The sequence below is a fragment of the Cupressus sempervirens genome, chromosome 6, assembly GCF_028749045.1.
Source record: "Cupressus sempervirens isolate cs-2001-9-10 chromosome 6, ASM2874904v1, whole genome shotgun sequence".
In the NCBI taxonomy this organism is placed as follows: Eukaryota; Viridiplantae; Streptophyta; class Pinopsida; order Cupressales; family Cupressaceae; genus Cupressus; species Cupressus sempervirens.
In genome coordinates, this window is record NC_143123.1 from 714551745 (window position 1) to 714564443 (window position 12699).

Below are 12699 nucleotides of genomic sequence, written 5' to 3' on the forward strand. Positions count from 1 at the left end.
TTGTGGGTCCTTCTGTGAAAGACCCAAAAAGAACTTGGGCACCCATGAAATACCGGAGCACAGTAGGTCAGTCTATGTATGTATTTCTGATTTGTTCATCAGCATGCTCTTGTATCAGCTTTAGATAGTGTCTTGCAACAGTTTGGTAATATTGTTCAAGTCAAAATTGATCTATGTAATGCCTTTAGTTTATGACAGTAGTGAGCAGCATTCTACTTCAATTCATCTGAAGGTCGGGGATTGATTTTTTTATTTGTAGATCTGATTAAATTACTGTTGATAGATTTGTAAAAGCCAGCCCATAGTTATGTTTATTGATCATGTTTGGATTGATGTCAATTTGTAATGCATGTAAGCTGAAACGATATCAGTAATATAATTATTAATTTATAATTTTATTGGCCATTATGGATTTATGAGTATCACTCTTCTTTTTAAATATGTAACTTTGATGATTGAACATTTATACATACATATATGGACAAACCTGAATCCGCAAGGGGGGAAAAATTGTCATACTGACGTACCCTAACCCCGTATCTGTACCAGAACCAGAATCCAAATCAGCAACTTAGGATTGAGAGTGAGCCAGCAGGGTTCATTACAATGTGTCATACTCTCCCACTTGGCTGGTGTCAAATCCCCTCGGCAGACAAAATGTAGGAGTTTTTGTTTTTGTTCCACAGTTACCTTGGTTGCTGATTCATCAATCTTTTGGCCCTTACCTGGAATGCGAACACCCGAGTGAATGGAAGGGCTGAAAATGAAACCAAAATTGTTGATCGTTGATACTCAAAGACGGGTATTTGGCTATGAATGTCATTATGTATCAATCATGGCTTTGAGGAGTTTCTCGAAATCCCAAATGGTGACAATGGCATCTAAATGGCAGAGTGCACTCCTACTCACTAGAGGGCTTCTTTGATTGGGTGGTCATCCATTGTCTCCAACCACCATGTACAACATTCAGTGCCACTCAAACCCTCGAATGTAATGGTATCGACTATTACCTTCTCGTGGCCATGCTTTTGAGTCTTCATTTTTGGGTCATGTTTTCTTTCCTTTTGCAGCCTTTCCTGTATCCATTTTGCCTGCAACTTATAGTCCTCCTGGCAGTGTAACTATTTTCTACCAATCTTCCCATTGGCCATTGCAGAAGGTGCAATTCTTATTCCAGGTGGTGACTATGGTAACTATTTTGCAGTCTTGTTCGCCTTTTCCAATAGGCTCCAGTTACCCTCTTGTCGTTGTGCAAAGTCAATAAATACAATGCCTAGGTTTCAAGTTGTGTGATGTCTTTTATCATCGTATATTGTACAACCTTCCAACACCGAGATACAATCTCTCAATTCCTTTGTACAGTATCATACAGTTGTTTAATTCTTCCCTCTCTGTCCATGACAAATCTCCTCTTCTCTGCATTCTCTCCATGTGCAGCCAGGTCAACTACACACGTACGGCAAACAAACTCTGCCATATGGTTAAGAATATGCATACAACACAATGTAACCGGATGCTTCTAAGTCCTTCTCGCCTATACCCTCTACCGTACAGTGTATGGATCCTCCTTGCGACGATTTGTCCGTATATTTCTTGTCCTGTTCGTGCTGTGTCTTACCATTCTGAAATTCCCTGTCATATGTGATGTACGGTCTCTATGGTCTCCGTGTTCCCTTTATGCTGTGCAGTTTCTGTTTTTTTCCTAAGAAGTACTTCCCTCACTATGCAGGGTTGATCTACATCAGTTCTTTCATTCTCGGTGATTTGGTGCAAAGGTTTTATCAGTTTGAGGTTAAAGGCTTAGTAATAGGAAGAAATCAGATTCAGCTCACAGAAATAATGGTCCCTTAAGGTGTGTTGATTCTAGGCCAAATTGCCTAGGTTTCCATGTCCCTAGTTGCACTGCTTGAGCGGCCAACACAGACTACCCTATTAAGAGAGTTCTTCAGTTGGAGAGGACAGATTTGAAGGTACTGGAAACAATTTTCCCAGTTCCTAAGTGGATGCTAATTTGGTGTTTACAAACCTACATGACAGCTGTTTGGTGGCCTACCTTCATCAAGTTTCAGAAGATATTTTTTGGATATGCTTTACTTTGATTCTGTAAGAGCCACTCCTCAGTCATTTCTATGTTGTTTCTTCAATCTTTAGATTGAGAGGGTGTGACAACAACTGCGGTAGTCTGACATTTCATATTAGTCCTGAAATATATTGTAATCAGACTCATATCAGCATCAAATAAAGTTACTGGAAGCTGGGATGTCATAATTAATGTTGGCAAAGTTGCATATGCTTATTGTATTATTTTTATACATTTGCACTGGAGAACTCTCAAAAACATCCTGCCATCACCCAAATGTCAATACATCAGTCACAGATCAAAATACAGTGGGTTTATGTGTCATATGTTTGACAAAATTCCAAGGGAACAATTCTAAGAATTTGGTACAAAATAGAGTGGGACACTTCATATAAAGTAAACTAATTCTTAAACAATATTCTCTTGTAATTGATTAAATCAACATTCCATTATTATTGAATCATTTTTGTGTATAATGCTCAAAAACAGATTTTAAATGCTAGCTGACTTTTAGTTTAGTAACTATAGATATACAGTTCAACGTTCAGAGCCTCACATGTTCAAAATATGGTCGCCTGATTGAATGACTGTTATCTTTACAAATTCCTTCAATGAAGGATATAATTTAAGTAAATCATCATAAACTAAATCATGCAACTCTGCAGCAAACTCTATGCCAGTGGGACCTCCCCCAACTACTACAAAATGAAGAATCCTTTCTCTTTCTTCATTGCTTAAATGAGGCAGGCTTGCTCTCTCAAAACAATCCACTATACTTCGACGTATCCTTTGAGCATCCTCCACTTCCTACATACATTCACATACACAATTATTTATTACCTCAACACTTGGATAGATAGATAGCTCGTCCAACATGATGCTGGTAAAAGAAATCATTTTTCGAATTTCCTTCAACATCTCTACTTATTATGATAACAAGTACCATTATTTTTTAATCAAATGCAAACACAAGTAAAAAGTGGGTAATACCTTTAAAAAGTGGCAGTACTCAACTACCCCTGGAGTATTAAATGTGTTTGACTTGGCTCCTACTGCAATAATCAGGTAGTCATAATCCAAAGGAAAATCCTCCTCTTTGCCAGCATCAATATTAGATCGACAGAGGATTTTTTTCTGCTTTGAATCTATCTCCAAGCACTCTGCTTCCCAGAATTTCACTTCTGCCTTCTTCTGTAAAATAAAATAAAAAGACACAGTAAATGTTTGATCACTTCAAACCTAGTGGGTATTTGAACTCTGCCTGAATATTAAAAAAAATACTTTCATGCTAAAAATAAGATTTAAGATCATAAAGACTCATCAGTAATAGGTTGAGGACGCCTCATAAAATCACACAACCACAAAACCTTTAAAGGAAGCAGAAATAAGAATAGACAGATTTGAAGTCTCATATTTCCCAGGCTGCTTAGTGATTCAACATATAAAATATGTGCCTAGAAGTTTTTGATGACTCCTTTGCTCCCATTACCAGAATCTGTCTAGTACATTAATTACAATATTTAAAAGAACTTTAAGATACTGGAAAAATCACCAATGCCTGTATGCTATTGTAAAGCTTGCATGTGTACATGCATAAAAACTCACCTATAGTCTTAAATCTTTATATTGAAGTGTTACATTTGGTTGTCACTTTCTTGGCTGCCAGATGAAAAAAGGCCAGTACAGTTTGCTCTTTTTATGCATGTAAATAATATTTTTGGCCATAAACTAATATAATTAATTTTTGCTTGAAAAAGGAAGCTCGTATTTCCCTAATAAATCAAGGACACTAAAACCATATTGGATATCATGAATGCATCCTACACAAAGTATTCGGTGAATACTTCTTAATTTTGATCTATAGAACAATGTACAAATTGCAAAAAATGGTACCATGACCATTGATTTCTGCAAAAACTACTTACCATATCCAGTTAAATGAAAATAAAGACTGACTACTATGATCTACCTGCATCATATAACGTCAATAATGTTGTCCTTCATTTTGTCATCACAAAATGGAAGCAATACTATGAAACTTTTCCAATTAAGTTTCATTTTTCTCTGAAGGTACTATACAATTGGGAAAAATTGATCAAATAATCTTCCCCAATCCACATAGCGAGTCTTATTACCGAAGGTTCTCATCAAGTACTTTTTGTCTTTTTGTTTGGCAACCTATATTTGATTTTTGAGGCCTTCAAAGTCCCTTTGCAATTTAGAGTGTTTGTTTGGATTGATTTTATCTTTTAGTTTCCTTCAATCTCTTGCTTTTGGTCACGCCCTCATTTCGAGCTTTCTTGGAACTGAATGGGAGTTGTTAATCAAAAGTTATTAAGGTTTAAGTGCATGTCTAATCGAGTTTTAGAACCCCAACTGCATATTTTAAATATTAGACCTTATATTTTGATGTTATGTTGCACTTTTTGAAATATGTAATGTCCCTTGTTCTGTTTGGTTGTGTCTTCCAATTCCTCATTGTTGAACTTGCAACATGTGTTAGTATTCCAATATAAAATAGATATAATTGGATAAGGTTAGATTTAATTAAACTGCAAGAATATATGATCCTAACTCCTACTGGATTCCCTCCTTGAGAAGAGGTCGTGATCAAGTTCTTAATTCTTAGGGGAGGGCTTCCTGGGGTTCTAAATGTTTAGAACAGCCCTTCACTAAGCACCATCTTCTCACGATAACTCTAATTCTCAAGGCCTTATGGGTAATCGGTATCAATCTACCCGTCCTTCCTAGAAGAGGTTTGCCTCATTCTAGGCCTTATGGACTTAATACGTATATCCAACCTTTCATATGCATATGATTAATTTCTTCAGTATATTGACCTTTTTGGAATACTCAATTCCTATTTTGTTTCTTTGATACTTTATCACTTAAAATCCCTCGTGTGTCCTTAGTTCTTTATTAGTATTTTTGAAGTTTCCCAGTCTCTTGGTTGATGGTGGCAAGGGGGGTGAACTAGTGCTCTCAATTTGTATTCTGTGACTGGTCCGGACTGTGTATTGATAGTCACCACTTGGTAATTCTTATATTATAATTGGCTATCTGAATCTATGAAAAACCCTGACTTAAGATTGTGAAGATGTCACTGTCGTGGATGAGTTATTTGATTTTTCCACTAGTGTGTTTGCCAATAATTTTGAGTGCCTCATCCTATAGCCTCCTTATATTGACCGTAGGTACAATTTCCTGTTGCTAACTAGGATGCCCTTCTACCAGGAGATGACTTACTTCCTCACAAATTTGGATGGAGATAATGGCTTTTGATCTGATACTCTGTTGTGAATGTTCGCTTTGACTATTGTATGGGTGTTGAGAATATTTGGAATCCCTTCTTTCAATTGACGGTGATATTCCTAAGGTCCGCTATCTTTTGATGCTAACTTGGTATTATGGTTTGTATGTCTAGCTCAACTGTCGTAATGGACAATTATTGATTTTTGGCTTCCTTCCAATTCCTCTGTAACATATCCATCTGAAACCCGTGATTGGTGTACATTGGATCAACCATCTCAGAGATTTCCTAGATACCTATTCTTGTAAATCCTAATCCTTTTCTCGACACTCCCTTCTTCTCTCCTTCCCTCATGAATTGGTAATCTCTTATGTGCGACGACTAGCCACTCTTCCTACATAGATGAATATGCTATGCTGCTAAGCAGAATTGTTTATATCACCTTCGATTACGAATACTCCTCCAAGATATTTCAATGTCCGCCCTTTTTTCCTTATATATATACCATGGATTCATGGACTTTTCAAGGGTCACGACCAATCACATTGGTTGTGGCTCTCCATTTTCTGAATTTGTTTTATTTAATTATTATATTTACATTCATTAATAATAACGATTATTTAGAATATGTATTTTAACCATAGCTTGTAATAGGAAAAATAACAATTGTTTTAGGATTATATTGATGAAAGGAAATTGATCACTAATATAATTTATTATGGAACAAGTATTAAAATAATGAAGTTATTGAATATATATTTATTTATTTATTTTAAAATTTACAATTATTATTTTTTTTTTTTTTAATTTATTTTTTTATTAAAAACTAAATAAAAATAAATAAAATATCTTAAGTTGTGGGGGTCACTACAAAATATATGACTTAAAGTCACTTTATGTTATGTTTTTAAGTTATACAATTGCACTTTTTGATCTTTTAAGTTATAACTTAGGTGATTTAAGTTATAAAGTGCACCTTTTAATCTAATTTGATGTTGAGTTGCACTTTATTGTTATAACTTAAATCACATAAGTGAAAATCTCACTTTTTCAACCCATTTACACATGACACATTAAATGTTAAGTGTAAATATGCAATGGACCCCAAAAAGTAAGATTCATTTAAGTGAATCAATTAAACATGTGCTAGGTAGAAACAGTAAGTTGTACAAGTTATAAAACCATGGTTACCGGGAGACCCGTCTCCCCCCTCAAAGTCACGTCTCGGAGACTTTTCACGTCTCCGGAGACCTCAAAAAAAGGTTGGAGACTTCATGACGAAGTCTCCTAAAGTCTCCCCGTCTCCTAATCCAAAAAGTGAAGTCTCCCCAAAGTCTCCTAGTAAAATATAAATGTAAAATATAATATTAAATAATTTTATATATTTTAGCCCTCATTTTAATTTTTTTAATACAAAAATTAAGACCACTGACAATTTAAATGATTAAATCATTTAAAATATTTTTGGAGAGTGATGATTTTTTGGAGAGCATGATAGCTGAAGACCTTGAGATGGATGATCACAACCTTGTGGAGTAGATGATAGTACCATCAACATACTAATACTAGATATATTTCTGTTGTTTGTTTATTGTACAAAGTGTTCATTTTCGTTTGCATATCGGCAATTCAGCATCAAACTATACTTTTTTGAATTTAAAATTTGAATATGTAATGATAATCTCAGCGATTATCAACTGATATGATGGTGATCATATGCAATATTCGAAAAACAAATATTTCTATGAGATACAATATTGTGATCATGTGAGTTTTGAAATCTTTGACTCTATGAGTCTATTTTAATTTTTAATGTCACATTACTATTATTATTTACTTTAGTCTTGCAGTATTACTATTTTCAAATTTTGTATTTACTTTTAGTATTAGACTCTTTAAACATTAAAAAAAATTTCTGTCTCCAAGTACCCCCGTCTCCTATTTGAAAAATTGCCGTACCGGTACCAATACCAGTACCGGAGACCTCAAAGTCTCCTCGTCTCCCGGTGACCTTGTATAAAACATGTAATTGCACCCAAAAAGTGCAATTTTGCTTGTTTTCTCACACCAAGAAGCAAATCACACCTTTTCAATCAATTGCATATTGCATATTACATACGTTTGCCTATGCAATATCAATTTGCTTCTATAAACCACGATTTGGGTTGCAAAACTACTTGTTTCTCATCAAAATATAACTTGCTTGGGTGGTTTTACATGCATTTTTAAATATGCATTTCATTTTGCAAACCCTGATTTGTTCTTTTACATGTAACATGTAATCCACCTTGAAAAGCTCGACCAACTCTAGACTTGGATTTTTATGCAAAAGGGTTGGGAAAGTGTGATCTGCACTTTACAGGCATTTTAAAATATGCATTCCAACTTATAAACCATGATTTGCCCTCTACATGTGTTTATAAAACAAGTAAATGGCTCAGAAGGTACGATTTGCATTGAAAGGTCAATATGCAATATGCAATGTGTTTTGTGAATCCCAAAAGTCATTTTAAATATGTATTAGGCTAGAAAAGCCCGATTTTCACCAAATGAATGCATTTAAACATGATTTCTTCATTTTTCTTGGGCATTTGAGTTTGTTTCCTTATTACATAGGCATCATATTTTAAATATGCAATGCTCATTGTAAACCCCGATTTTGCTTGGACATTGAGTTTAATGCTCTTTCCTTGCATTTTGAAATTTGCATTTGCTCACAAGAACCCCGATTTTGGGTGTTTAAAGGAAAAATGTTACATGCATAAGGGCTGGAAAAACCCAATTCAATCTTAAACTTCCATTTTCAACATGAAATGCACTTGGAAAAGTATGTTTTTCTTGGGTGTTTGGAGTTAAATGCTTGTGTTGTTTGCATTTGTTACATTTTCAACATATGTATTTGCTTCCACAAAGCACAATCTGCATTTGAGAAGGCATTTGCACTAACATTTGCATCATTTAACACATGCATTTGCACATGGAAAGTATGTTTTATGGCTGGAATTTGAATTTTTCAAAGGCATTTAATCTACACATGCAAACACACTTCTAAAACCTGATTTTGGAGAAGAGAGTTCCATTCCAACTTCTTCTTGCTCCAAGTTTTACTCTTTGCTCTCCAAGTAAATGTAAGATTTGGGTTTTGTTTGCATTTCTTGATCATTTTGTTTGTTTGATGCATTATTTTGCTCAATGCTTTCCATTTGTTGATGTGAATACTTTAAATGTAAATAGTTAAGCCACAACAATGAAGCCAAGATACTGAAATGATATAAGCAATCCAACTTGATAAACATCAACTTGCAATTTATTGGAGTCTCCTGAATTTACAGATATGCTGTCAACAAAGATAATGTGGAATTTAGTTTAATTGGTGATAGATGAAATAACAAGAGCAGTTACAGTAAATGAACTTGGTAATGGAATTTGCTCCTAGAAGGAATCACAGCAATTTTCCATAATTACGCCCAGAAATGATACAATGTGCAATAGCGGACACCAAATGTATCACAGGAGCTCTGGCTTCTCCTCAAACTAAGTATGATCATGCAGATTGTACAAGTCTGCAAGCCACCAACAAGAATGTAATCTCCTAGCAATGTCGCCTGAGCACTAGCTCCTACTCATGGATTCTTAGAGCAAACGCAGGCCTTGAGAAAGGAAGCACAGGGCTAGAAATTGAGATGCAGGCCTAGTAAACTATATTACAGACCTATGAGAGTGAGACGCAAGCCTCTGTCTAGCCCCAAATGCTGCTAATACAAGGTGCCAAATGCAGCGTCAATTCTGGTGTTAATCAGGTAAGGAAAATATGCCAAAAATGCAGCGACTATAGACCTTTCAAAGGGCTTAATATCTCCTAGCATCCCAGTATGAGATTGCTACCGAATTACATGAGAGGCACCTAGGTAAACCAAACAAATCCGAGTGCCAATTTTTCCCCAGAAAATCTAATCACCATCCTCAGGCTTAGACGCCCACTCACAAGTTCAATTCTCACCGTTTGCTAGACAGTTTTATGATGCCAACTAACAGTGATTTCCCACACAAACAATTTCCCCAGCCATAGTTAAACACAGTAAGAGAAATAACACCAAATTCAAAATGTAATTGATTCCCCACACAAACAATGTTTCCCAGAAATAGTAGAAACATAAGGGCAGACACCAAACAATGCTCAAAAAAATGCAAACCAGCTTCACTATACTTCAGCAGTGGATTGATGCACCATCTCATATCCAAACCCTTATACCGCGGCAAGGGAATGAAATTCTCAAATCACAAACTCTTCTCAGAAAGCAACAAAAGAAAATTAGGCAATTGGATGTCTTTTCCTTCACAATGAGCTCATATTTATAATTTCCAAATGGCACTTAGTTTCCCAAATGTAACTTCACTTAAGAGGCTTCATCAACACAACATCATTTTGTAACATTAAATAAAATAAAGTGTCTCATAATAATGTAAACTTTTAATAATTAATTAATAAATATGAGCCCAAGCAATAAATAGCCCTATCTAGTGCCAGTGATGACCAACTGTCCTTGTCACTTTTAAGTCCTGAAATTTGCACCCAACCAAATGAACTGGAAATTTCAGGTAACATTGAATCGCTCATATGTAGTGGGATTTTCCTATTGATTTGAGTGAATCTTCAGGTTATAGGCCAGCTCCTTATGATAATCACCTAAGTTTTGAATACTGAAACAAAATAGAATTGAGATGAAAAGGGAGGAAGAATGCAGAAATAAAACCTTAAGAACCTGAACCTAGCTAATAGGTAATACACCAAAACTTATGAATATTGAAGATATGACTGTTAACAAATAGTAAGACTCTCCTTGTTGACAAACACTTCAATCCTATACTAGTGTGCATCAATATTTCTTAATAAGGTCCTGACAATGAGAGTTAAGGAACATAAAGGCATTCACTTAACTATCACAAAACAGGAGACACAAATTCTAACTTGTAAACAAAGTACAAACTGCAACTAGGTGATGGATAAGACAAAATAACAAGGAATCCTAGACACTCACTTTCCACTTTATCAATCAAACATTTTCACACAAAGAAACAGAAAGGAAAGAAGGCTAGATTTCAAGAAAGAAACTGCCCCAAAATGATTCAATCCATATATTATCCAAAACTGAATTAAAAAAAAATGCAAAAATGCACCAAGGACACAAGAACATGTCACAAAAATCTTCCTCTACATAATCAAAACTGCCAAATCAAAAGAGTCCAAAAGACTAAGTACAAACCCCTTGGGGTCGAATCCATGAAAAAAGCCTCCGAAAAAGGAGTCAAAACCACCAAAAATGATGACTAACTACCTCATAAACTACACTAAGCAATAAAGGAACCTATGACTCACTCCTAACTGCCCACAAAACGCTCCAACTGATCATAAAGACCCTCAAATTGATTGTGCAAATTCAAATTCGACCCCAAACCAGATTCCTAAAATTTCTCCCCATAACCCCAAACTAATCCAAATGCCCATTCAAAACATAATGACTTAACACTCACTCTCAGACTCATGTAACATTTAGACTCAAAACCATTACACACGACACAAAGAATAAATCCACTAATGTGACTACGAGTCTTTTTTTTAAAATAAAAATAAAAGATAGTTTATAAAAACACTATCATATATTTTTATTTTACAAAAAATATGCAAATAATATAAGTGTTTAGGGAACACTTGAACCCGCAGCCATAAAGCACATAGCTATGAAATAACCCCACGATACATTTACTCATCACCACAAACAGGAAATAAATCCCATGAAAGGTCTGCGGACTTCAAAGATTATGTAAAGGAATTAAGGGCAATATATCTTGTCATTGGCACTTGTATCTTATTTCATCCTTCTCTCAACCATTCTGGAAATTGCGAAAAGAGGTCAAGCTAGGGTTTGAAGGTAATATCACAGGTTGCATACGTTTGAGCACGTTTTAGTGTTTGGCCACCATGACTAGAACACATATCTACTTCTCTCCTTTTCTGGAACTTGAAAAACCAGAAGAGTCGATTTGGGGTTTTTGTTGTGCTTTTTGAACACATCTGATGTGCCTTGACGTCTGGAGCATGATAAGAGCTTGTATATTTCTATCCTTCACAAACTCTACAAGCTAATGGGTATGATGAGCTTTCTCTATGTTGTTGTTGTTTTATTTTTAAAAGATTTTCATTCGATAGTTTCAGATGTATAAAACTTCTGTCGTTTTTTGGCAAATCTAGATTCTATTTTCATGTTGTTATGAGTGCCTAGAGTTTTAATGCCAAGATGAGGCCATTCTTGTGATTTCTAGGCAAAGAACCAAAAATCAGAATCAGATCAGAATTGGCAAGGCCTACTCAAATGGTAAATCGCATATCAATCGGCAAGGTGAAAAAACCCTTGAAATTCAAAGATTTTAAAATTGGTGATTTTTGACAATTTTTTACCAACTTGTCAATTTTTGGGGCCAATTTTTTCGATTTCTAAGCGATTTTTGGCACAAGAATCGGCAAGCCGATTCACCAACTCACCATGAATCACATGCCTTAACTCAAATCATGAAATTGCGTGAATCAACTAAATCACGGCGATTCACGTTACTCTGTTTCTGGGCATGTTTTTGGTAGCCAAACCTTTTTCTTTGTTTCCAATTCGCCACCACTGAGACTGGACGTCTTTGTTTCCATATTTGCTTGTGTAATGGTAATGTTTGTGGATTGTATACTTTATCTTTGTGCACTGGTTAAGCTTGATGTAACAAATCCATCCAGATTTTGTTAGACTTCCACTATTTTATGGCCAAAGTTGTAGGGTTTCCTCTTGTTCTTTTCTCACTTTTGATTCTACAGATGGTTGCTATGCCATTGAAATGACACTTACATCATCATTGTAGGAGTTAGAAACAAATCATGAATTTCTGAAAATGTGCTATTATTGAACCCAGCATTTGTTTCTATAATAGATTTCGGTTGGTAACTCACATGCAGGTATCTCAAATGTTAAAACTCAAGTTTCATTTTCTTAGAGACTTCTTACTAGATATTTCGTTGTCATTTCATGGGTATAGCTATCTAGGTCTGGTTATTGTTTTGTATGTCTACAAGTATTCATTTTACTATAATTCACACATAGGGTTTTTTGATGCTGATGATGTTCATGCACAAGCACTTTTAATGTCTTTAAATCTGTACAATCCCCTGTTGTAGATTCATCTATATTAACTGACATGTTTCGATTTTTTAACCACAATATGACATAAAGCAGAGAATACCATTGTAGAAGATTTGTAGGAGATTCACATACACCAGCATTTTGTTTTTCCTCTACTACAATCTTTGAATCATCATTCTATGGGGCTT

At 35.1% G+C, this 12699-nt stretch overlaps 1 protein-coding gene and 1 long non-coding RNA gene across 2 annotated transcripts in view; one reads left to right on the forward strand and one right to left on the reverse strand.

The window, feature by feature from the left end:
• LOC149554281 (uncharacterized) overlaps window positions 1-12699 on the forward strand; it is a 243792-nt gene that overhangs the window by 212191 nt on the left and 18902 nt on the right. The window lies entirely within an intron of this gene.
• Window positions 1-12699, reverse strand: part of LOC149554282 (external alternative NAD(P)H-ubiquinone oxidoreductase B1, mitochondrial-like) — a 326634-nt gene that overhangs the window by 209406 nt on the left and 104529 nt on the right. The window contains exons 3-4 of the mRNA XM_089789499.1: window positions 3071-3271; window positions 2637-2887 (exon numbers count right to left, since the gene is read on the reverse strand). Of these exons, the coding sequence (XP_089645625.1) occupies window positions 2637-2887; window positions 3071-3271 (452 nt within the window). The remainder of the gene's footprint in view (window positions 1-2636; window positions 2888-3070; window positions 3272-12699) is intronic.